At 43.2% G+C, this 25,817-nt stretch overlaps 1 protein-coding gene across 5 annotated transcripts; it reads left to right on the forward strand.

The window, feature by feature from the left end:
• The first annotated feature begins 1,289 nt into the window (after positions 1–1,289).
• Positions 1,290–25,817, forward strand: RBM5 (RNA binding motif protein 5). 5 transcript variants are annotated; one of them, XM_082664157.1, is made up of 25 exons: positions 1,290–1,389; positions 2,732–2,801; positions 4,956–5,121; positions 5,905–6,060; positions 9,814–9,883; positions 10,373–10,446; positions 12,900–12,983; positions 13,872–13,932; positions 14,403–14,468; positions 15,327–15,487; positions 15,936–16,033; positions 16,638–16,725; positions 16,877–16,954; positions 17,038–17,110; positions 17,784–17,869; positions 18,258–18,336; positions 18,550–18,641; positions 20,294–20,455; positions 21,302–21,451; positions 21,534–21,605; positions 22,183–22,362; positions 22,895–22,969; positions 23,988–24,085; positions 24,163–24,292; positions 25,155–25,817. In XM_082664157.1, the coding sequence occupies exons 2-25, from the start codon at positions 2,785–2,787 to the stop codon at positions 25,278–25,280; spliced, it is 2,442 nt and encodes an 813-aa protein (XP_082520283.1). In that variant the 5' UTR covers positions 1,290–1,389; positions 2,732–2,784; the 3' UTR covers positions 25,281–25,817. The 5 variants fall into 5 exon arrangements, with proteins under 5 accessions (XP_082520283.1, XP_082520284.1, XP_082520281.1 ...); XM_082664158.1 differs by having other exon boundaries at positions 18,553–18,641; XM_082664155.1 differs by having other exon boundaries at positions 24,163–25,817.

The following is a 25,817-nucleotide window of genomic DNA, read 5'->3' on the forward strand; positions in this document are numbered from 1 at the left end:
AAATGTTGCACTTTTAGCTTTGGTAGTGGATTCATTTGTTCATTCAACAAATATTTACTGAGTGCATACCATGTGCCTGGCAGCAGTAGAGGCACTGGGGATATAGTAGTGAACTAAACAGACAAAAGTCTCTCTCCTTCTGGAGTTTACATTCTAGTGAATGAGGGCGTGGACTCAAATTAAACTTAACTAGTTCAAATCCCAGTTCCACCACTATAGTTTGGAATCTATAGTGTGACATTTTAGTGTGACCTACTCTCTAAAACAAGGACAGTGATAATAGCTTTAACTAAGTGAACGGCAGTTGAGCCAGCTAGAAGTGGTCAGATCCAAGATATAGTTTAAAGGTAGAGTCAACAGGATTTGCTGATAGATTGAGTGCGAGGAAAAAGGAGTCATGGATGACTCCAAGTTTTTTGTCCTGAGTAACTGGAAGCAGGGGGTTGCTAACTATGAGGTGGGGAAGGCTGTGAAGGAGACAAGGTTGGTTTTTGGCTGTGTTAATTTTGAGATTCTATTAGACGGCCAAGTAGTAACTGTTAAATTAACCCTGGAAGGACTTCCTGGTGGCATTAAGACTCCACTCCACAGTCCCAATGCAGGGGGCCCGTGTTCAATCCCTGGTCAGGGAAGTAGATCTCACATGCGTGCCGCAACTAAGAGTTCGCATGCCACAACTAAGGAGCCCACGTGCCGCAACTAAGGAGTCCTGGAGCCGCAACTAAGGGGCCTGTGTGCCACAACTATGGAGCCTGCCTGCCACAACTAAGAATCAATGCAACCAAATATTTTTTTAAAATCCTCTTAATTTCCATAAACCTCAATTTCCTTACTTGAAAAATGGATTTAATAACCACCTCATAGGTTATGAAATGAAAATAGAAATTTGTAAAGCATGTAGCCCAATCTAATCTAGCATTCAATAATGCAATAGGCGATCGACCTACATTCCTTCTCTTAAAGCCAGATTAAACGTGATGGTTTACACCGCGTCGGTGAAAGAAAACTGTACTCTCTAAGGCCCTTGTAGCAAAGCAAATAATTACTATGCCTAATAAAGGTAAAAGCTCTGATCCCTATCTGCAAAAGGCAGACTGGAGATTAGGCCTGGGTTTTGAAGAAAGGGAAATACGCAGGAAATTGACACAGGGCGTAGTTAAGTGACAGGTTGCCCTAACGACCACACTCCCCAGCAGCCCTCGCGCAGCCAGACCCCTTCGCGGATTGGACACCTCCATAGGAAGCGTGTGGCGGGGGGAGGGGATAGGCGCGAGGTACTGTGGGTAGGAGACGGCCGTCGACGGAGGCGCCATTTTGTGAGGCGGCCGTAGCCTGTTGGAATCCCTTGGCGCAAAACCGCTACTGCTGCTGCTTCCGTCCTTCCTGGGGGTGAGTGCGGCGGCCGCCCGTAATGACCCGCGGTTCTTTCTGTTGCAGCAGGCCCTGTAGAGCCTCCCTGTCAGCCGCGGGCGGCGGTCGATCAGCTCCAGCCGGATCTCTCGAAGGGCTACCGGAGGCATTGGAGAGCCGCGCCCCTCCTCGCCGCTAGCGCTGTCAGCTTTCAGAGAGCGTTCTCCCGCCCAGCCCGAGGCCCGCTTCTTTCGGGATCTGAGTGTGCCCCTGTCGGGACGTGTTTCCGACTACCCAGCCCAGCTGAGCATGAAGCCGTCGTTTGTCCCTCGGGTACTTCTCAGGGGCGCCCTGACAGTCTCCAGCCGCCATCGCCCCGCAGCTTGACCTGAATCAGCCCTCTCCGGAAAGCTGTTCGGTGAAGGCTGATCTGCGGGCTGGGAACCTCTTGGGGGTCGGGAGGCGGGTGTGCAGGCAGGAAGAGAAAGCCGGACTCCTGAGTTGGTCGCGCAGGCCGTGGCGCCGCCATCTCGGCCGCGACACCCCGCGGAGGTGGGTCCGGGCACTGCCCAGGCGAAGAGGGGAGGCATCAGAGATTCTGCCTAGGGCCTGGTTTCTCCTGGATGGTTCTCTTCCATTTATTAATTCAGCAAATGTTCGTTCAGCGCCTGCCTAGAACAGGCGCCAGGGACTGCTGTTAAGTAGTTTCTCGGACCGCGCACGCATCGAACGCAGTCTAGCTCTGTGATGTTTTATCACCGCCGGTGCGCAGCTGAGCCAGGCTGGCCACCTCAAGAACCTGTGATGATCATTGTTACCTAGGAATTAAGTCGTGTGGAGGTTTACCCTTGTTTGAGATAGCTTTGGATCAGCCGTTGCATTTTAAATGGAGTAGATTTGCAATCAACTCAGCATCGGGCTTCTGAAAGGTTTTAAGTTTTTCCTAAGTAATTTTTGAATTTCGTTTCGCTCCTTGTATTAATACACTTTGATTAATGTTTTAACGGTCAACGATCGCAATGGAGTTGCTTTGATTCAGAACACAGGGAGCTGATTGCAGCTGTGCCCTTTTTGCTTTGTAATCCTACAGCAGGAGCAGGGAAGGAACCTTCTGCTCGTATCCTTTTATGGGTTTGTTATTGAATGTGGAATCTAATATTTTTCACTGTGCTTCGCCTTCCTGCTATGCCCACTGTTAACAAAATGTTAGCTTGATTTTAATGTTGCCAGTTGGTCCCCACTTCCCTCCCCACCCCCCCAACCTTAGATAATCACTGTTAATGGTTTAATGAAATTCCAATCTCAGTAGTGTTCCAGCTGTGGAACAGTTGACTTACATGATCTCTCAGACTTGCAGCAACCTATCTCTTTTGTCTCCTAGGAAAAACAAAATTTGAACCGTTTGGAGCAGTGTGCTAGATCTTCAGCAGGACAATGGGTTCAGACAAACGGTAAGTTATTACTGTTACATGCCTTTGATCTCAGCATTTCAATGGGGACTGAGCTATTTGTTAAAAATTGTTTATCAAACAAATATTTGAGTGTCTGTTTTGTATCCGGCGTTGCTGTGAGCACTTTCATGATACTTGCTCTCACAAGCACACAGTTTAATGAGATAATTAAAATACTGTGTGAACTGTGCTATGGTAAAAGAAGTTGAGGGTGCTGTTAGAACACTTAGGAACATGTGTTTTCTTGGAAACGGCCAGGAAAGCTTCCTGGAGAAAGTATTCTCTAAGGTGAAGCCTGAAGGGTAAGAAAGAATTAGGCAAAGGAGGGCTGGGTGGAATAGTAAGTCATGAGGGTTCCTGGTGTGGATAACAAACAGCCTCTGGAAGAAGCTAGGAGATCATACTGTCTGTCACTTTGCACAGTACCTGGGCTGTAGAAAGCAATCAGTGAATGCCAGTTCTCGTTATTGTCCCCTCCATGACAAGATGATCCAGATTTATAGAGCTGAGAAGCTTTGGACCATGGGTTACATTTTTAAGAAAAAAAGAAGAAGAAAGAAAAACTGCTAAAGAATTAGTAAAGAATTAAGATGAGAGCATTTGACTCCTGTGTCATCTGTGGATTCTCCGACTCAAACCATTTGATTTAAACACACAACCTTTGTTTATACATCCAGCTGCCTCCTTAATATTGAGTCCAGTCCCAGTGATAGATCAAATTGATGGCGCACTGGGACTCATGAAGTGTTCATGTCACATGATATCATTGTTTTAATGCTTTGTCAGTACTCTGGTTCCAAACAAATTAACATTTACCGTTTTGGGGTCTCTCATCTACGTACTTAACATTTCAAAATAGTCCTAGGCTACTTGTTTCATTTGTTTCTTTTTATGAAATTTGTATACTCTAAATGAGGCCCTTATAAGCCTTCTCTTTGTCTTGTCCTTACATAGTAGTTTTATGAACCTGGTAAACAATTTATGAAAGAACTATCTATATCTGTGGTCAAATGGGTTTAAGCCTTTTGTTATTAGGTTTTCCTGTGAAGCCCAGTGCTGCTCAGTAATCAAAAATAAATCAGGGGCTTCCCTGGTGGTGCATCGGTTAGGAGTCTGCCTGCCAATGCAGGGGACACGGGTTCAAGCCCTGGTCCGGGAAGATCCCACATGCTGCAGAGCAACTAGCCCCATGTACAGCTGCTGAGCCTGTGCTCTAGAGCCCGTGAGCCACAACTACTGAAGCCCATGCACCTGGAGCCCATGCTCTGCAGCAAGATAAGCCACTGCAGTGAAAGGCCCTCGCACCGCAGCAAGAAGTGGCCTCCGCGCACAGCAATGAAGACCCAACGCAGCCAATCAATCAATCAATCAATCAGATGTTATAGGAAATAATGTTCTCTGATGGTGCTAGTTATATCTAACAAATGAACTTGGTTAACTGCCTAATGGGGAAAAAAGACAGGTTATCCAGTTTGTTGGTCCATTTCTTAGTAGTGAGATACCCTTCAGAGTGGATGAGTCAGGACATGTCCTCCTTTGTAATTGAGTGAAATGCTAATACAGTTGACCCCTGAACAACATGGATTTGAATTTTGCAGGTCCACTTATAGGCATATTTTCTTCAATAAATACAGTACTACATGATCCGTGGTTGGTTGAATCTGCAGATGCAGAACTGTGTATACCAGAGGGCTAACTGTGGGACTTGAGCATCCATGGGTTTTGGTATCTACAGCAGGTCCTGGAACCAGTCCCTGGCGGGAACAACTATAATTACATTCTTCCCGTCTAGATTGATCACTAAGATCTGAAATCAGGGATGAAAGGAGTGATGTGTAGACCACAGGCTTGGGAAAATGCAGGATGAACTTGGGCAGCTTGACTCTCTCAAAAATATTAAACCCATACATTTGATAGCTATATTTTTACATTTAGTATGAATTCCTGAAAACTACCTTTGTACTTAGGGATATAGCTGTTTTCCCAGTCATTGTCTTTGTAAATTGGAATTTGGTGATAAATTTTAAGGAATACACTGAACTAGTTGGATGTCTTGTAAACTGAGATGTGGGTTGTGTGTTTTTTCAACCATGTTTTCTGAAGGGACAAAATATGATTTACTGAAGAGTAAATGAAAATTATTTTCTGTGGCAGAGTGAGTAGAACAGAACGCAGTGGAAGATACGGGTCCATCATAGACAGGGATGATCGTGATGAGCGTGAATCCAGAAGCAGGAGGAGGGACTCGGATTACAAAAGATCTAGTGATGATCGGAGGGGTGATAGATATGATGACTACCGAGACTATGACAGTCCAGAGGTGAGTGACCAACAACTGTTTATAGAGTTGTTAGAATTATGAATTATATGCACAGAACCTCCAAGATTCTTGAAATAAGTATACCAAGTGTGGAAATCTCTCAAGAGGAGTATTACATTCAAACTCTTTATTATTCTGAAATCTGAGTCGACTATAACCCTCAAAGACAGACTGTGCCCTGTAGTCATAGAAATACTGGCCAGGGTTTACTTAGGGCTCACTATGCTCCAGGCACTCTTTTGAGCACTTGACTTACATGAACTCATTCAGGTCTCACTATAACCCTATAAGGTAGGTGTTATTCTCATTTTAAAGATGAGACAATTGGGGCATAATTATATACCATCGCTTTGCCTCAGATGGTGTTTCTAAAAGTTGTAGTTTAACATTGTAGCATAGCTTTTTTCACATTTCTTTCCATATGCATTAGCTTTGTTTAGCAGTAATTGTGCAACCAGCATAATTTTGCACTGTTTTTTTTTTTTCTTATGCATATAATCATCTTATTTTAACAGGTAATAGTGTTTCATTGTGTGTTGTTATACTGTTTGGTGAGTTGTTAAACCATTCTTCCTGAACTAAATGATTGTTGCCAGGTTTGGGGGTTTCTGTTCTTGTTTTTTTTGTTTTATGCTGTTTTAGAAGACACTGCAGTGAACATCATCATGGAGTTCTTGGTATTATCTCTATTCCTAAAGATAAATTACAAGTGGAGAGACTGGATCAAAGGGTATAAATAAGTCCAGTGTGATTTGAATTACAATTTTCTTTATTGTAAATCAGAGAGAACGTGAAAGAAGGAACAGTGACCGATCCGAAGATGGCTACCATTCAGATGGTGACTATGGCGAGCATGACTATAGGCATGACATCAGTGATGAGAGGGAGAGCAAGACCATCATGCTTCGCGGCCTTCCCATCACCATCACAGAGAGCGATGTAAGGGGAACCAACAGTTCTAATGAGCAATCCAATAAGCACAATGAACTTTGAGCTTCTACCATTATTTTCTTGTGTTACTATATCTCAAGCTAATATCTAGTGAAATACATTTCTGTAATTAGGGTGGAGTTCTCTCAACTTGGTTCACAGATAGAATCATTTGTATTTAGGCTTTGAAGCTCAATGTAGAGTTTTCAGAAGAACTACAGGGAGCAGTTCTTATTCCTTCAATAATAGCTATTAGAAGGTAGCCAGTACGTTTTTATGGAATTGGTTACTTACTCGGTGAGGATGTATCTGTAAGAACATTTTATGATTTGGCCATCCTTTGATTTAATGGAAATTATATTATCCATTTGAAACTTCTTAAAAGCCTGTAGAAAAGCCTGGCTCCCCACTTCTCAGACTGGTCAACTACGGCCTTGGTGTACTGGGCACTGCCTGATTTCCAGTGGTATCTCTGATCCTCATGCATTCCTTCCAGCCACATCCACCACTTGCTTCTGCTGCAGGCCACTTTGAACATGTCCACTGTTCTACCAGTGTGCCTTTTTTTTCTTCTTGAAGCCCTCTTCCCTTCCCTTCTTCCTTCCCTTCTTCCTTCCCTTCTTCCTTTTCTTCCTTCCTTCCTTCCTCCCTTCCTCCCTCCCTTCCTCCCTCCCTCCCTCCCTCCCTTCCTCCCTCCCTTCCTCCCTTCCTTTTCTTCCTTCCTCCCTCCCTCCCTTCCTTCCTCTTTCTCTCTCCCCTCCCTCTCCCCCTCTGTCTCTCTCTCTCCCTCCCTCCCTTCCTTCCATCTTTCATTTGGGAGGGCAGCTCTGTGCGGCATGCAGGACTTTAGTTCCCCAACCAGGGATCGAATCCATGCTCCCTACAGTGGAAACACGGAGTCTTAACCACTGAACCGCCAGGGAAGTCCCTGAAGCCTTTCTTGACCTACCAGGTAGAATTTCTTAAGTGTATCCCCAACCCTTGAATGCAGCAGGCTGCTCAGCCAATGTTTTTTGTGAAATGAATGATGTTTTGAAATACATTTATAAAACATGCATTATGCCAGTATCTATTGTCTTGGAGTATTCAGAGTAATATTCTGACTAATGTTTAGTGAATTTTAGAGCTAAAGATAAGTACTGAGTTCACACAGCCTTGGTCTTCTAAACATTGGAAGTGACAAATGTGAGATGGGATATTAGAATTAATAGTGGGTATTTGTGATCCACAGCACCCTTGCTACACTGTGTACTGCTATGCTATAGTGATGCAGAACCATGGATCCTGCCTCATAAAAGCTTAAGGATGAATAGCTAAGGTCAGCAGATAATGAAGACAATGCAGAGTAGAAAGGGGTAGGTGTTGGAAGAGGTCCTGTTGAAAGTGGTTCTGTGGAGTAACTCTGGAGGATTCTTTAAGGGAGCTGAGTTAACTGGTCGAGAGCAAGGAAGAGCTCCAGGGAGGTTTTAGTTGAGTTGATTCTTGGGGGATAGAAATGTTTTGGTCTGGTGGAGAACTGAGGATAAGATGTGGACTGGCCCAAATCAGCTTGGTTTGACTGAAATCAAAAGCCTTTGGCAGGAGAGAGGTGGATGGGAAGGTGCTTTGGGGGCCAGTGATGGAGTCTTTGAAAGCCCAGCTAAGTATAAAAGAAAGCTACTGAGGTTTTTACCTGGGAGCAAAAGCTATGTAGGTTAGAATGGTAGGGGGTGGAAAGAAGGCAGAGCTGAGCTCAGGTAGCAGCAGCCATGAGCATGTGGAGTAGGGGATACAAGAAATCTTGCAGGAGTCAGTTGAGGAAAGTTTACTTGTTGATCATACTGTTCCCTTGAGTCTTTTAGGCCTGTGGCCCTGGGAGCGTGCAGAAGAAGTGGGTGGCATGGGGAGAGCAATGCCTTAGCTGACTCTGGGGGCACTCCCTTCTGGTAATGAAACAAGATTGAAATGCTTATTTATTTCAGGCTTCTCAGAGAACTAGAAGTGCTTACCTTAAGAAGGCAGGTTTTCAAAGTAGACTTTCTGAGGTTGCCGAATTTTGTGCAGTATTTGTAGAAAATTTGCTTATTGAGATCTTTAAAACCTTTTAAAATTATAGTATTTAATCTTCTCCTGAATTTCAGTTTATCACTTTCAGTATTGTCATTTTATTTTAGTCCCCCACTGACATGTGAACTCTTAGGGTAACAGTCTTTAGTTAATTATGTTACTATGTATGTACTGTATCACTATTTTTTAGAAACTGTTTTTAGTTACTCTGGTGACTGATTTTTTACTTACTGTGTTACCAAGCATGAACTTGAGTCAGGTGGTTGGCTCTGGCTCAGTGTAGTGCTTCTCATACATACTCTTTGTGAAAAAATAGTCGATTTTCCTTATATTTATGGTAGTTGCAGTCTATAAAGGCACTAGGGGTATGGAACCATGCTCTTAGGGGAAATACAAAGTTAGGTTCCTGTGAGCCTCTGGTCACAACATTTACATTAACTGATCAATATATGACCTTGTTTCGTGTGTATTTCTGTTTAGAGGTGCCTTATTTAATATATACTGTTGATTCATTAGCATTGAACTCACAGCCAATAGCACTGTAACTTATGTCTGAATGAAGCTTTTCTAATATATTTTCCCTGTAAGGGACATCACAGCCTTCCTTCTTGCATTAGGAACACTAGACAGCACTTCAGCATGCACTTGGAGAGCCATTTTAAACAGTGAAATCACCAACAAAAAGTACAAAAATGTGAAAAACTTGGCACTAAACAGACTATGAGTAGGACACTTGTTTACAGTATGAAAGCTGAAACAAGGCAGAGCATCACCTCTGCCGGGAACACATACATCAGGTGACTCAAATTTTTTACTACTCTGCACGTGTCTGCAAATGGCCATGAAAGCACTTACAAGTATTGATTTGGAGTTAACGAATTTTAATGCGTAGGCAAATCCACAAGCGCAGAATCCCCAAATAATGAGGATTGACTGTATATAATCCTGCAGCCTTTACACGTAATTATGGAAAGTGGAGGCCACGAAGAATCTCTGTTTCACAAATTTGGCCCTGGTTTTCTCCCTGGGAGTATCGCTGCCTGGTATGATTGATAAAGAGACTAATGTATTTATTAATGTATTTTGCCTTTTGCAGTAAGGGTTTGATCTGACATCAATAACAAACCTACCAGCCAGAAGTCTTTCTTCAGGCCCAATTAATGTTTACTTTGATTAAACTAGGAACCAAAGAACGTTATGAGCTTTGTTAATTTTCACCATTAATGTAAATGTAAGGAAGCTATTTCTTTAAGATATTGTGCAAAAAATATTTATCTTAAGGGAGTTCCTCATTTTTTGGCATTGATACTTGGTTGCGTACTTCAGAAGACAGTGACATATCTTCTGCATTTTTTAAATCTCATCTTTCTTTCTGGTCCTTTAGTACAAAGAACAACAAGATTAGACTAAAGGAGGGAGGCTTGAGGGACAGCATACCATGAGCAAGACTGTATATCACAAAATAAATAATTGTGCTTGAGGAAATTCCCAGTCAGCATATAAAGAATGCCTTCAAAGCTGTTACAGTACATCAGTTTCTATGAGAAGTGTTCCTTCTTTTATTCTATTTTTAGAATAATTACATTTTGATGATAGAAGTTAAAAGCTTGGCTAATTAAGCAGTTAATGTAATCCCTAGTCTTTGACCTCTCTTTAGTGTGGAATAGTTTGTGGCTAAAGCTTTAACTATAAATGTGTAAATCCCTGTCTGTGCAGATTCGAGAAATGATGGAATCCTTTGAAGGCCCTCAGCCTGCGGACGTGAGGCTGATGAAGAGGAAAACAGGTGAGAGCTTGCTTAGTTCCTGCTGTTCTGGTTCTCTTCCCCATTCCCACCTCAGTCCCTAAAGAACATCCTGATATCCCCAGTCTTCAAGCACATGAATTCAGAATGAAAGGTTTGCCATGGCTAAGGAATGTGACTGTTTGAAAACGATGTTAGAAAGCATCTGAGGACCTTTTTAAAAACTTTGTTTTTAGGGGCTTTTTTTTCCCTTCGGTAAGTAGTGATTTATAAACTCCTTGTTTGACTGTTTGTAGTCGGTTGCATGGTTACTTTTTAAGCGTGGAATCAAATCGAGTGGCATTTAGTTCAGGCGGCTTGGTTCCTTGCCATGGCAAAGTATCAAGAAGATCCCCAAGTCAAGTCACATTTGTAAAGCTGCTTCCCAATTGGCTTTGTCACGCAGTGTTGAAGCAGTGGGAGAGAGATTCACCTGTTATAAAGGAACTGACTAACACGAGTATCCCGTCTATATCTGAATGCTGTCTCTAGGTGTAAGCCGTGGTTTCGCCTTCGTGGAGTTTTATCACTTGCAAGATGCTACCAGCTGGATGGAAGCCAATCAGGTTGCTTCACTCACCAAGTCTAGATATTCATGAAAATGGAACAAGTCTGTACAATTAAAAAAAAAAGGTTGAAGGAGTGGTTTGTTCCAAAGGAGTGACTTTAAAAAAAGAAAAGCTTTGTATATATTAAAATTGCTGTTACTAGAATAAATACAGTACCAAGCACTACGTTGCAGAATTTGCTCTGCCTTTAAACATGGCTACCTGGCAGGGCCTTGTTAACCACTGAATATTTGTCTGGTAGTTATCAAGACATCTTTAATATTCCCCTTTTCCTTACCTGATTATATTCCTATTATGTCCATTGAGAGTAATCTTAGATTATCCAACTCTCGATTTGACAGTGAAGAGAATATAATTGAAGTCTGCTACAGGCATTTTGTAAGTGATTTTTTATTTTGCTTGGAGACTGCAAGCCTCCTGGAGGCGTAACTGCTCAGTGGGTCTTCAAGGACTATATAAGGACCTAGTGGAATTTCTGAACAATAAGTCTGATGAGATTAGCCTGGGAGCTGGTGTCCTGCTGCTGTCTGATCTAGTTAGAGTGGCATTAACATTCTAATCTCCCTGAGAATGCCTTTTATAGTCTGTTCAAAGCAAATCATTGATGATTCTTTAAGAAGCATTAACTGAAGTGTTCTACAGTTTGTCAAGATAATGTTCAGTGCTTGGCACTTAAATAATGTTTTTTGCCAGAATTCCAAAGCACAGTATTGAATGCCTTAACCAAGTGCATTCTGGGAAGTCTGCTTAACTCATTATGTTGCTTCTCTGCAGCATTTTATGATTTGTCACTCATAAATAAGAGTTATATTCTTTGATGATTTATTATCATTTATAACAAGACTCACTAATGAGGGTATCATTTTGATTGACTTGTTAGATTTTTAAACCTCTCATTTCCTTAACCCAGAGGTGACAGCCTGATCTTATAATGGTAGATCTTCATTCATTTCATACCATGGACACCATCCTAATAAAACTCAGGACATACACAAGCTTCATGTGAATCTGCTTTCTTTACATGACAGCATTTTTAATATGGTGGATGTATCAGAATGACTTGCTTGGGAGTTTAAAACTCCTAGGAAATTAAAACTTGTAAGACACTTAAAAATCTCCACAATTTTAATGTATACAAAGCTATGTTAATGTGTAATATTTCATTACAGTTCAAATTCACTCCAGAAATAAAAGGCCAGTAGGATTAGGGACTCAGTGATAGTTTGGAGTCTCCCCCAGCACACATCCCTCCTAGTGGGATGATCTGTTGACATATCTGCCAGCTTCTTTATTTTTGCTTCTTTACAACACAGTGAGTGGATGGCCTTCAGCTCTTTCCCTCTTGGCCAGACATGCAGTCTTGTCTTTAGATATTGCAGAGACAACATTCACAGCATGTCTTAACTCTTCCAGGATTTGCAAGAACCAAATTACTCAACAGTATGTATGTTTAGAGGGGTTAGACTCCTTTAAAAAAATTTGGATATCTAACCTCCTACTTAAATCTGTTCTGACAGTGTCAGAACATCCTGCTCCCTTCCCCTCCCCCCCAAAAAAAAAAGAAAAGATGTGCCTGTTAAATGAAGGCTCTTTGGGGGCAGGTGCTGGGTATACTCTTGGTAGAGTGATTCAGCTCGGAGTTTTTGACCTTTGAAAATTAAGTCCTTTTTAGTCACATGGTTGACTTGAAGGATGAGGTGGTATATGAACATTTACAAACTTTTCCTAACCCCCTGAAGAAACTTCATTGGCCTCCTGGTTACTCATCTTGAAGGAGAGTACCATCTATTTCAGTGAAAAACACATCTGTCACTCAGGACATCACGTGGTTGCACTTGGCAGGAAGAAATCTCATTTAGCTGTTTTAGAGTCGATGGCATTCAGACTAGTTCCTCCTGAGAAAATTGTAACCAGATTCCCTTTAAAAATGAGTTCCCCTCCCATTGTCCCCCAAAGGACACATCCTGAAGCAGGAATTTGAGGGAAGGGGAAATGTAAAGGCTTTCACTTTGCATAAGGATGGGGGACTGGGGAAAAAGTGAAGCGAAGCCCAAGGACACCATGCTAAGGGCTAAAGTAGGAGACAACCTCAGAACTGGGAGAGTTGTGTCTTCTGCTTTTTGAAATAGACTGTCACTCTCAGGCAGCCTGTCAATGATGAATGTTAGGACTTCTGTCTCTGCTGGAGACACGGCCTGGTGCATGTCAGCGTTTAGTGTGTGGCAGCTTTCTCAGCACTCCCTGACTCCGTTTACCTTTACTCCGCATCCCATTCTCTTACTGCCTATCTGAAGGATTGGATGGGCAGAGTATAGGTGGCGGTGGTTGGTCCTCCCCGTATGTTGTCCATTTAATTCCAGAGCACTGATTTTTCCGAAGTGTGCTCTGCCCTGGGAAAATGGACACATGTTCCTCACAATGGGAATAACTAATTACTTCTTTTTTTACAGAAAAAGCTGGTGATTCAAGGAAAGCATATTGCAATGCATTATAGCAATCCCAGACCTAAGTTTGAAGATTGGCTTTGTAACAAGGTAAGCATGCGTCCTTCCCAAATAGACAAAACTCTTTTGGGGTTTTGTTGTTTTCTATTTGTTTGTTTGATTGTCCAAACAAGGACATGAGTAAGTACACAATCACCAGCTTTTATCATAAGGTGATTTTTGTACTTTCTGACTTTCTTGGGTCCTCCTGAGTAGGTACTAAAGGACAGAATCCCTCAAACATGAGAGATTTTGTTTAAGATCCTGGTTCTAAGCCCAGTGTTTCAATTAAGATTTTAAGTTTATTTCACTTTATGGTTTCTTGAATTCTAGAGCTCTCAACTTTTGGCAATTTCTCTCTCTCTTTTTTTTTTTTTCTATTATTATTTGGCTGCATTGGGTCTTTGTTGCTGTGCATGGGGGCTGTTCTTCATTGCAGTGCGCGGGCTTCTCATTGTGGTGCCTTCTCTTGTTGCAGAGCATGGGCTCTAGACGCATGGGCTTCAGTAGTTGTGGCTCACGAGCTCTACAGCGCAGGCTTAGTAGTTGTGGTGCACGGGCTTAGTTGCTGATTCTTAACCACTGCACCACCAGGGAAGTCCTTATGGTGCTCTTCTGATATAAGGGAGAACTTTGCCAGTGGCTTGCTATAGGATTTTGGGGTGAACTAAAACTTTTCCCCAGCTTGGTAAAAATGGAATTCTACTTCAGAATACATCAAAATTTGTTTTTCTTGGGAGAATTCACATAGTAAAAGCATTCTAAATTTTTAGGTTACTATTCCTTTATCTTGGATACATGGTATCACTTTCTGCTTTTTTTTTTTGGTTGTTCCTCACTGGGACTTGCCCGTGGCCCTCTTGCTCTAACTTACCACATTGTTACTAGTAAGCCCGGCCTACTGTGAGAAATAACTAAGATAAAACTTTTTTTTTCCAGTGCTGCCTTAACAATTTCAGGAAAAGACTAAAATGCTTCCGATGTGGAGCAGACAAGTTTGGTAAGCACAGATTCAGCTGTTTGGGAATATGTATTAAACCCTGACTAATTGGATTGTCTGTGAACCTAAGGAAAAGTACAGGTTATAGGGCATTTAAACAAGTAACCTATATATTTTCCTTAAACCTTCTTACCTTAGGTTAGGTAGATCCTGCTGATGATTGTGAGAGTACAAATAGTTCTTTTATGTTCCAAAATTAAGTCTGCTCGCCTTGTTTACATTCTGCATCTGCTTTTCTTTAGTATAGAGGTAATGTCAGTCCTCCACTGGCCCAATTTTTGCATTCCCCATTTAAAATTCATGTCAAAATTAATGAGGTTTTACTAGAGCCACAAATGGTTAAAAAAGAAAAAACAACTGCTACATTTACTTAAAATTAAAACTTCGGTATTTCAATGTATTTTTTATATTGGTTTGTTGTTTGTTTGTCTTCAGTTACTGATTCTTCCTCTTTCTTTCCTTTCTTGTAGACTCTGAACAGGAAGTGCCCCCTGGAACCACAGAATCAGTTCAGTCTGTGGATTACTACTGTGATAGTAAGTTCAAATGTAATCTCTTGGCCTTTATGTTGGAAATTAACCTCCATTTGATGTTTTTGTTCTCCTACCCTTTTTTATTTTATTTATTTATTTTGCATTTATTTTATTTATTTATTTTTGGCTGGCGCTGGGTCTTCGTTGCTGCGCACGGGCTTTCTCTAGTTGCGGTGAGCGGGCTTCTCATTGCGGTGGCCTCTCCTGCTGCACAACACGGGCTCTAGGCATGCACGCTTCAGTAGTTTGGGCATGCAGGCTCAGCAGTTGTGGCTCGTGGGCTCTAGAGTGGAGGCTCAGTAGTTGTGGTGCACGGGCTTAGTTGCTCCGCAGCATGTGGGATCTTCCCGGACCAGGGCTCGAACCCGTGTGCCCTGCATTGGCAGACGGATTCTTAACCACTGCGCCACCAGGGAAGTCCCATCCTGCCGTTTTTTTTGTTTTGTTTTTTTCATCCTGCCGTTTTTTAATGAGGAGCAGTAGCTTCAGGTTACCTCATAAAAGATTGGTTTTTAGAATCTTCTCCATGTCAAAGTGTGAAAGATATGCAGTCAACTCTTGAACAACATGGGTTTAACGAACAATGTGGGTTTTTTCAATGAATGCTATAGTAGTACAGTATCCTCTGGTTGAATCTGGGGTTGTGGAACTACCAGTACAGAGGGCTGACTATAAAGTTATATACAGATTTTTGACTGCGTGGCTGGGATAAGGGTGGGGTCAGCACCCCTCATCCCTCTGCATTCAAGGGTCAAATATGCTAGAAACCTCCCAAAATGGATTTGTTTGTACTTGAACCTGCCTTGAAAAGCATTGGTTGTGGGAATGCATGTATCTGTCATCTGTCTCATTCACCTGCAGCAATCATACTTCGAAACATAGCTCCACACACTGTGGTGGATTCCATCATGACAGCGCTGTCTCCCTACGCATCCTTAGCTGTCAATAACATTCGCCTCATAAAAGACAAACAGACCCAGCAGAACAGAGGCTTCGCGTTTGTGCAGCTGTCTTCTGCAATGGTGAGATGTTCATTGAATCTTTCCTTTTAAAAGAAACTGAGATTTAAGAGGCAAATGTGGTTCATCCAATTGTGATACTGTGTGTAAGGCTCCTGGAGCCCAAAGTTCAAGACTTAAGAAATGACAGTTATTACAGTGCTAAATTATAGGCTGATGACTTCAGTAAGTGGTAAAAATACCATATATACCTGTAGATAACTGAAGGTTGAGCCATAGTTTTGTCATTTCATCATGCTTTGTTTTAGACTGTTTCAGCATTTACTCTTTTAATAATACGGGATACCTTCATGTCCTGGAGGAAAGAGGGCTAATTTTTTTCTCATGATTTCATATCCGCAAATACGAATGAATTGCTATTCTTTTTTTAATATTTCTTTGACTGGGCTAGGTAGTAGCGAGAGATTTTCAGTTACGTGACAAAATTGTTTTTCTTCACATTCTCCTTCAGGACGCTTCTCAGCTGCTTCAGATACTACAGAGTCTCCATCCTCCTTTGAAAATTGATGGCAAAACTATTGGGGTTGATTTTGCAAAAAGTGCCAGAAAGTGAGTGGCTTCATTGTCCTTACTTCAAACCGCTGCATCTGCGTGCTTGTCCAGGGATGCTTTGCTAACTGCACTCAAAGCCCATGTTCTCTACATTGAGACACTCTCCTTCCTGGTTGGCTGGGAAGGATACAGTTGTCTTCTTAGAGCTTATTCCCTCCTGTCTCAATAACCAGTTGCCAGAAAACTTCAGAGCAGGACGAAGAGAGACATGGCAGATGGGTTGAGAATAAGTGCTATGCAAACTGCTTCAAGATGGTGCAAACCCATCTGGATATAATTCTTTACTTCCAGAACAACATGCAGTTTCATGTATATAGAGCTTCATTCTAGCGACGTAAATTTCCCCTTTCTGGTGTCATTGCTTATCCAGCAGACACCTTATTAGATGGAAGGGTACAAAGGAGAATAGAAATACTACAGGGACACTTGCCCACTTAGGGCTTTGCCCATGGGAACCCTTCCTCATCTGAAATGTGGCCTTGTTGGCATTAGAGACCTTCCAACAAAGGCTGGAGTGAATTGCTGTTTTCTGGGTAGTGTGGCATTAGTGATTGGAAGCATACTGAGATAGAAACACATGATTGGATCATTGTGGTTTCAGAGACTTGGTCCTCCCAGATGGTAACCGGGTCAGTGCTTTCTCCGTGGCTAGTACAGCCATTGCTGCCGCTCAGTGGTCTTCCACCCAGGTAAGATGGAGGATCTTTTTGCTCAATGTAGTGTGGTGGCGTTGCCCGGATTCACAGAAGTAACCTCTCCAGCGGTGCTTGCCTTAGAAGCTCTCCAAGGACATTTTAAAAACTTGATGTCTGTGTTTCCTCTTCTTTTGATATTTTGTAGTCTCAGAGTGGCGAAGGAGGCAATGTTGACTACAGTTACCTGCAGCCAGGCCAAGATGGCTACGCCCAGTATGCTCAGGTAGGTAGATATGACCAGCATCCAACTTCTGATCTCCAGAGTGTGTCTGAGAATAGCAGCTTTAATGGTGGACTCTTCTACAGTACTCACAGGATTACCAACAGTTTTATCAGCAACAGGCTGGAGGATTGGAATCTGATGCATCATCTGCATCAGGTAATAAACTTCATATTCCCTTTATTTTTGTTTAAGCAAATACAATTGAGGAGATAGAACTAGATGTTCTCAGTAGACCCAAATAAATCTATGAGGGCCATTTCCCTGCAAAACTTGGGGATAGGACACATTCAGCGTTGTCACCATGTGCCTAAGGTCCTAGGGGAATATTGGGATTGCTCGTGTACATCAGGAGCTGATAAGAAGCTCTTAGAGACCATGTGATGAGTGTTCATTCTTGGAATTCAGTATTTTCCCTGTCTGTGTTGTTAGGAATCATGGGTGACCATGTAGGTTCAGGTAAGCAGAAACGGTGTGGCCCTGCAGTCTGGTGTCCAGTCATTAATCAGAAGGGTCACTCTAAAAGCTTATGCTTCAGTTGTTGTTCTAGAATTGTAAAGGTGTGGCAGTTAAATCTATTCACAACCCCAGAGCAGATATGGAGACTTTCTTCTCTTCCTTCTTCTTAACCATCATACAGAATGTTTGACTTTGTGTGTCACATTCTAGCAGGATTATAAAAATGAAAATATCATAGGTTCAAGAGTACTTATTGGGAATTAGGTTGTTAAGAACTGACGTATACAAAGATGCTAGATTGGGCATTACAGATCGGGATGTTTGACTTAGAGTTCAGTGCGTTGGCTCTTCTAACTCCTGTGTTTATTATCAGGCACAGCGGTGACCACCACCTCAGCGGCTGTAGTATCTCAGAGTCCCCAGCTATATAATCAGACCTCCAATCCACCTGGCTCTCCGGTAATCCTGTCATTTTAGATACAGAACTGGTGACTGTTGGGGAAGCTTTGTGTTGCCATACTAGTATTGTCTTTGCCTGCTGTATGAGCTAGGATTGAATAATACACACACATTCCAGTCTCACTTCTCTGTCAAATATTATTAGATAATAAAATAATTTTGTGTATGTATTTTAAGTGCAAGATTCCAAACGGTGTATTTATACTATGCATGTTTCGACTTGACCTTTAGGAAGAAAGTTGTCAACATGTGTTTTGATCAAGGATTGCCTTAGATCGTTGCTACAGTGGGTCTGTCAGGGGGCCCTTCCTGCTGGATGATTGCAGTGATTTAGTTCTCTTGAGAGACTTTACAGTTGAAATTATATTGAAGCTGCTGTTCTTTCCAGACTGAGGAAGCACAGCCTAGCACTAGTACACAGGCCCCAGCCGCTTCCCCCACTGGTGTAGTTCCTGGTACCAAATATGGTAAGCCAAACCTCATGGGGCTGTTGATAGTTGGAAGGTCCTAGTTGTTGTCTTTGTTTAATAAGAGTTCCTCTCCCTTTGTGGGTGTCAGAGGGACACTTGGGGATGTGAGAGAAGACCATTAAGGCCTGCTGCATCTCAGTGGCTTAGAATTTAAAGTAAAGCCAGTTTCTTACTTGGAATGACTGTATGCTGTATTTTGTTTTTTTGCAGCAGTGCCTGACACGTCCACTTACCAGTATGATGAATCTTCAGGATATTACTATGATCCGACAACAGGGCTGTACTATGACCCCAACTCGCAGGTAATTTAAGGGTTAAAATGCATGTTTTGAGGTATAATGTACATACGGAAAAATGCATGAAACTGACGTACAGTTCTTGCAGTTCTTTGAATGTTTGCATGTATATGCGTTCATACATACACCAGCACTGAGATAAGAACGAGAGCATTCCTAGCACACTGGACATTCTCTGGTGCCTGTTGCTGTTCGGTCAGTAACCCCACCCGTAGCCACTATTCTTACTCCTAAACCATGGATTATTTTGTCAAGTTAAAATTTATAGGTGACTGTTAACCTTCATGTAAAGACCTAGATAAAAATTTTAATTGTGATTTTTTTTCTTACTATATATTCTTTTTTTTAATTGAGATAAAATTCACAAAACATAAAATTCACCATTTTAACCATTTAGAGTGTTCAGTTCAGTGGTATATTCACAGTGTTGTGCAGCCATCATCACTATCTAATTATAGAACCTTTTCATCAACCTGAAAAGAAACCCTATGCCCTATATATTAAGCAGTCACTTCCTAATCCCGTCCCACCCCAGCAAATGCTGTCTGCTTTCTGTCTCTATGGATTTGCCTATTCTAGACATTTTGTGTAAATGGAATCAGATATGTGACCTTTTGTGTCTGGCTTTTACTTAGCAACCCTTTGTATTTTTGAGAATAGAAATTAGCAGATGTGTGGAGTGATATTTTATTTTTGGTAGTGTGTATAACTTTTAAAGAGGAAAAGCAACATTAACACTCCAAAAATAAACAGCTATTTATGACCAGGAGCTGTATGTATATATAGAACAGTTAAAATAAGTGCTTTTAACAGGAACTTGGCATTGAGAGCTTGTGGTTTCTGAGAGTCAGGTGTGAAGCTGTGTGGGACCTGCCAGGGAGGCTGAGCCTGTGCATGGTTCTTCCACTGCTCTTGCTTGTGAAGTCTGACCTTTCCCAGGCCATTCTTCTTGGCGGCCATAGAAGTTGTGGCTCCTGTGCCTGACCCGCACCACCTTCCCTGGAAGAGATACAACAGGCAGTCTCTCCTGGGTCCCTGTTGAGCAGGTAGAGTGAGTGATTGAAGAATAGAGAAGAGGAGAGATAACTGCTACCTATTCTCTGTTGTGGTTCTCCCCACAAATTTCAGATCAAGTTCCTTCACATGTCACCTCCTTCCAGGCTCCCGAGCTAGCCTCTTACAAACCTGTTTGGTTGCCTGAATGTCCACAGGCCGTGTTCTGTATGGTTGAACCCAACAATGAGATGTTAACTGGTTGTCATGGAGGACGTATGAGAAAAAGCTCCTCCTGAACCACCTGTTCTGGCCACTTGGTTTGTGTAAATGGTCTGTCTATGGAAAGGAGTCAGACGCGTTTCTCTTTGGGTACCCTCCAGGCCCAGGGATTAAGTTAATAGGAACTAGACTCTTGAAAAGAAACCACACTCTACTTTTGCCCAAGAGGTTTCACACCTCTTGGCTGGTTCATCATCCTCACCTACACCAAGGTGTACAGCACCTCTTCTCTACGTAGAAAATATTACTAGTCTGCAACATGCTTTGTTTTTATGTTTAGTTTTTTTGACAAAACAACTTTGATGTGGGTTTTTGACAAAATACTCCTTTAAGTTAATGGTTCAACACAGCAGAAATCTGCATTAATGGTATTTTTTTCCCAGTACTACTACAATTCCTTAACCCAGCAGTACCTGTACTGGGATGGAGAGAAGGAGACTTACGTCCTGGCTGCGGAGTCTAACTCCCACCAGCAGACAGGCCTACCTCCTGCAAAAGAGGGGAAGGAAAAGAAGGAGAAACCCAAGAGCAAAACAGCACAGCAGGTAAGGTCATGACCCAGCCAGCAGACCCATCTTTCTCTCTGGGATATTGGGCTTAATTTTTATGTTTTTTTTTTTGGGGGGGGCAGGGGGGCGAGGCATTTATATCTGCTTTATTTGGATTCTTTAAAATGGGGCCACACATCTTATTTATATCAAGTTTGTAGAGCATTTTGCAATTTTTTAGTGTTACATATGTTGTCTGTCAGTTGCCTATGTACTTAGGGGAAAAAAATCCTGAAAAACTCAAAGACTTTTTTAATATTTATTTATTTGGCTGCATCGTGTCTTAGTTGCGGTACGCGGGATCTTCATTGCCGCGTGCAGGGTCTTTAGTTGCGGCATGAGGGATCTAGTTCCCTGACCAGGGATAGAACCCGAGCGCCCTGCATTGTGAGCACAGAGTCTTAGCCACTGGACCACCAGGGAAGTCCCTGAGATTTAGGTTGTATAAGGCTGTATGGGGTTTCCTGTGCCTTTCGGCGGTTAGAAGAATTCACTGAAGAGTTCCCTGTGATGGAGCAGCAAGAAGAAAAGAGTCATTAATCAGCCTGCATAGTGCAGGAGCCTGCATGAGTCCCAACTTCAGTCCAGGGAGGAAAAGTCGTTTATACAGGTAACTTCAGTGGGAAGCTGATAGAGGCCATCCATAAAAACTATTTATGGAATTTAAAATACATTGACTTTTGAGACCTTTAATGACTTTGGTTGTATGTACCTCATAAAGGTAAGGGCAAAAGGGGTTTTGTTACAGTTTGTTACCATAATGCCTTGTTTTCATGGCATAGGAGACTATTTTCTAAGTTCCTCTACCTAAGTGTTTTTTTTGTGATTGTTGTTTGACTTTAGATTGCCAAAGACATGGAACGCTGGGCTAAGAGTTTAAACAAGCAGAAAGAAAATTTTAAAAACAGCTTTCAACCTGTCAATTCTTTGAGGGAAGAAGAAAGGAGAGAATCTGCTGCAGCAGATGCTGGCTTTGCTCTCTTTGAGAAGAAGGTAACAGTAGCAGGAATGGCCTTACTTCATGAGGGGAACTTAGGTAAAATTTGAGGCTTATGGCGTGTTCTCTGTTTCCCAGGGAGCCTTAGCAGAAAGGCAGCAGCTCATCCCCGAATTGGTGCGAAATGGAGACGAGGAGAATCCCCTCAAAGTAAGGAAGTACCACCAGTTTAAAGACCATATCTGTGCTTTGTGTCTCACTTTGAAACTCAGCTGCATCGTGGCTAATGTGATTTCTACTTAATTGGTCCCTGTCAGTGGGTATTTGGAGCAGCTTCTGCACATAGAATCCATGTTCAGGGCTTTGCTTTCCCTGTGTGAGAGCTGGAGAGATGGAGCAGGGAATGAAGCCCGAATTCCTGAGCTCAGTTAATTGAGTTTTATTGCATTTGCAAATAGAGAGTTTTAACAGACTGGAAAGAGAAAATTAAGATAAGAAAAAAACGGATTTTATTGGTAGATACTAATGTGGGTAGGCTGTTACTCTGATCTGTTGTATTTGGGGTTTTCAAATATGGTCAGCAGTTTGAGAACAGCCATCCAGGAACTCTTCTTGGGGCCCCAAGAGGGTTGGTGCCAGGAGGCTCTCGAGCCCAGCACTGGAGGACCTGGCTGCTCCACTCAGTACGGGTAATGCGTACTCTCAAAGTTTGGATTAGGCATTACTTTTAGCCATTGCTATCTTCCTGTTGTACATTTCCAATGACCCACCCTCCTTTTGTCCCTAGAGGGGTCTGGTTGCTGCTTACAGTGGTGACAGTGACAATGAAGAGGAGCTGGTGGAGAGACTTGAGAGTGAAGAAGAAAAGCTGGCCGACTGGAAGAAGATGGCCTGCCTGCTCTGCCGGCGCCAGTTCCCAAACAGAGACGCCCTGGTCAGGCACCAGCAGCTCTCAGACCTACACAAGGTGGCCATGCTTCTCTGAGCTGATCTGAGGCAGGGAGGGGAGGCAGCAAGATGCTGTGAGTGCCCTGACGGTAGTGAAGTTTCAGTAAATACCTGTATTAAATGATTGCCTTTTAGAAGGCTGCTCCTGATTATAGTATGTTCTAGATTATAGAGTGGAAAGGACCGTGGCAGCTCCATATGCACCGGGATCTGGCTTTCATGCTGTAGTGTAGTGAATTAGACTTTGACTCTTAGAATATAATAGATACTGGGGCTTCCCTGGTGGCGCAGTGGTTGAGAGTCCACCTGGGGACACGGGTTCGTGCCCCGGTCCGGGAAGATCCCACATGCCGCAGAGCGGCTGGGCCCGTGAGCCATGGCTACTGAGCCTGGGTGTCCGGAGCCTGTGCTCCACAACGGGAGAGGCCACAACAGTGAGAGGCCCGCGTACCGCAAAACAAACAAACAAAAAGAATATAATAGATACTGATAATGTTGTGATATCTCAAATTAGGTGTGAATTCTTACTGTCTGTAAAATCTCTCGTATAGCAAAACATGGACATCTACCGACGATCCAGGCTGAGCGAGCAGGAGCTGGAAGCCTTGGAGCTGAGGGAGAGAGAGGTGAATGGGGGTCAATGTGCCGCTAGAGTGTCTTGGGGTAACTGCCTTTGGCTTTTATTTGTAGCACTTGTTTCAGGTCCCAGGGACAGGGTAGGATTTGCCACATACCTGTCACCTGGCCATTGTGGCTCATGTAGACTGGACCCAACTCTGTGCGCTTTGTGAGCCCTGTACTGACGCTTAATGAGGGTGCTCGAGGCTGCTCACAAGTCCTGAGTGCCAAATACTTGCTGGTGAAGTATGCTGGATTTTAGCAAGGAGAGAGTGAGCTCATTTGGCCTGGCCAGGGAAGCCTTTGTGAACAATGAGAGAAGCTTCAAATGAGGCCCAGGGAACAGCAGGACACAAGATGATTGCAGGTGATGTGGAAGGAAGCAGTGGGCAGGAGAAACTTGTGGGGCCACTAATGGGCAGTCATTTGGTAGTTGACGAGGCAGGTTGAGAGCCAGCTGGGCAGGGTTTTAAATACAAATAGAGGCCTGTGGGTTAGAGATGAACCGTGAGCAAGTTACTTGAAATTTCTCACCCCAAGATAGTATCTGTAGTTAGGGCTTTTGCTTTCCTGTTTTTTTCCACTGTTTATGGTGCCGTCTCTCCAGGGACTGTAGAACAGGTCTCTGGAAGTCTCCTTGGCTCTGTCTCCCTGGAGGTGGGCCTGTCCAAATGCTGAGGGGTACAGCAGCTCTGCCCTCCTCTCCCTCGAGGACCTTGGCAAGCTGTGCCCACGCCCAGCAGGCTGGTTGAAGAGCTTTACAAGAGGTGACTCGTTAAATAAAACTGGTTGTTGTAAACATAGTTCTACCCCAGGTTCCACACACAGTTCATCTCTACAAACCTGCCGTTTTGGGTATGACTGAGTGCAGCGAGGGAGACAGGGCATGTGGTATTTGAGAGCACTCTAAAAGGCCAAGCTCCAGATGAAGAAAGCACTTGAGGTGATAATCTTGAAGTGTGGGTGCATGAGACTGCTACAGATTGAAGTCTGAATATCTCTAACCATGTTTGTTTTCTCACATAGATGAAATACCGGGATCGAGCTGCAGAAAGACGGGAGAAGTACGGCATTCCAGAACCTCCAGAACCTAAGCGCAAGAAGCAGTTTGATGCTGGCACTGTGTATGTGTTGTGCACATTTTCCACTTTGTGAGCCGGGGCTCTGGCTTTTTAAGTAACTGTGTGTTTGCCACTGGCAGGAATTACGAGCAGCCCACCAAAGATGGCATTGACCACAGTAACATTGGCAACAAGATGCTGCAGGCCATGGGTTGGCGGGAAGGCTCAGGTTTGGGAAGAAAGTGTCAAGGCATCACAGCCCCCATTGAGGTAAGCAGTGGCTTGCAGGCTTATCCCAGAGATGAGATGCGATTGAAGAACCCAGAGGACCTAGGACCCAGTGGGAGTTGTCTTCTCTGCAGCCCTCCCATATTTCACGCTCCTTTTAAGATGTCAGTTGGAAGGAATGGGTGTGGCACCCTACTTGATTTTTCTGGTCTTTTGGTATCTTTGGGTAAAACTTACCTTCTCCTAAGGGCTGTGTCTTTTCATGTCCTTTGTTATAAACAAACCCTAATTTAATACCAATTCAGACCCGTGTAGCTTAGATTGGATTTTTAGAAAGGTACTGTGCTTTAATTTCTAAGTGATTTTGCTTATGTATAAAACAAATTATAATTTAGTAGGATTTCCATCCATGATAAGAAATCTTTTACTCAGATCTCAGGAGCAGAGGCCCTCAACCACTGGCCTTCTAGACAAAAGCACCGCCAGTGATTGCTCCCTCTCTGACCCGGTAACATAGCTTAGGTCAGACTCTTACTGTTGATTTGTGCAAGTGAGTTCTGCTGACTTCAAGCTGTCCTGCTGTGATCTGTGCCCAAAATTACCAGAGCTTCCCTGGGCTTCAGTGCAATGCTTTGTGCTTTGGGGCCCTTACAATGCTTGCTGAACAGGCATAGGAGTAGGGGAGGGTGTGGTTCTATCTGCCTGTCTCCCTTACCTATTTGATCCCTTCAGTCCTTAAACCTACTCCAGGTCTCCAATATAGAAATCCATATCTTCATTTAAAACTTCCTCTCCTGTCTTCCAGAGGGTGGTCCAGCTCAGTAGGGAGTGGGTTAGATAAGGGAGAGAGGGAGCCGTCCACACCCTACCTGCCGGCTGCTGACAGCAGTTTTATCCCCCCCAGGCTCAAGTCCGGCTAAAAGGAGCTGGCCTAGGAGCCAAAGGCAGCGCATACGGACTGTCTGGTGCAGATTCCTACAAAGATGCTGTCCGGAAGGCCATGTTTGCCCGGTTCACTGAGATGGAGTGAGACTCAGAGAGGATGAGAGAGAGAGAGAGAGAGAGAGAGAGATAGAGACAGATATGACAAGGAGCTCCAGAGAGCACAAGGAGTGCTCCATCTCTTGAATTCACTCTGACCACCTTTCTGTTTAAGGGCATGCCTTGTGCTGTTAATAGTTTTTAGGGCAAACCACTTCATTCTGCAAGGTTCTCCCACTTAAAGGAGTTCCCCTCATATGGATTATCTGGTGAATGGCCTGCCTTCCTGCCAGAGGGCTCGTGAGCTGGCCAAGGGGACAGTGGGTCTTTTATACTTCAGTGTACATAGTGTAATTGTAGTGTGTTTTACATGTGTAGCCTATGTTGTGGTCCATCAGCCCCTTGCATTCCTAGGGGGTGTTGAGATGCCCTAGGGTGGTATGTAACACCAAAGCCGCCTCTGTCATTTGTTGTGCTGTCTTTTCTCGGCAAAAGCCTTGTGTATATTTGTATATTACACATTTGTACAGAATTTTGGAAGATTTTCAGTCTAGTTGCCAAATCTGGCTCCTTTACAAAAGAAATA

The sequence above is a fragment of the Grampus griseus genome (assembly GCF_964374135.1).
Source record: "Grampus griseus genome assembly, chromosome: 10".
NCBI lineage: Eukaryota > Metazoa > Chordata > Mammalia > Artiodactyla > Delphinidae > Grampus > Grampus griseus.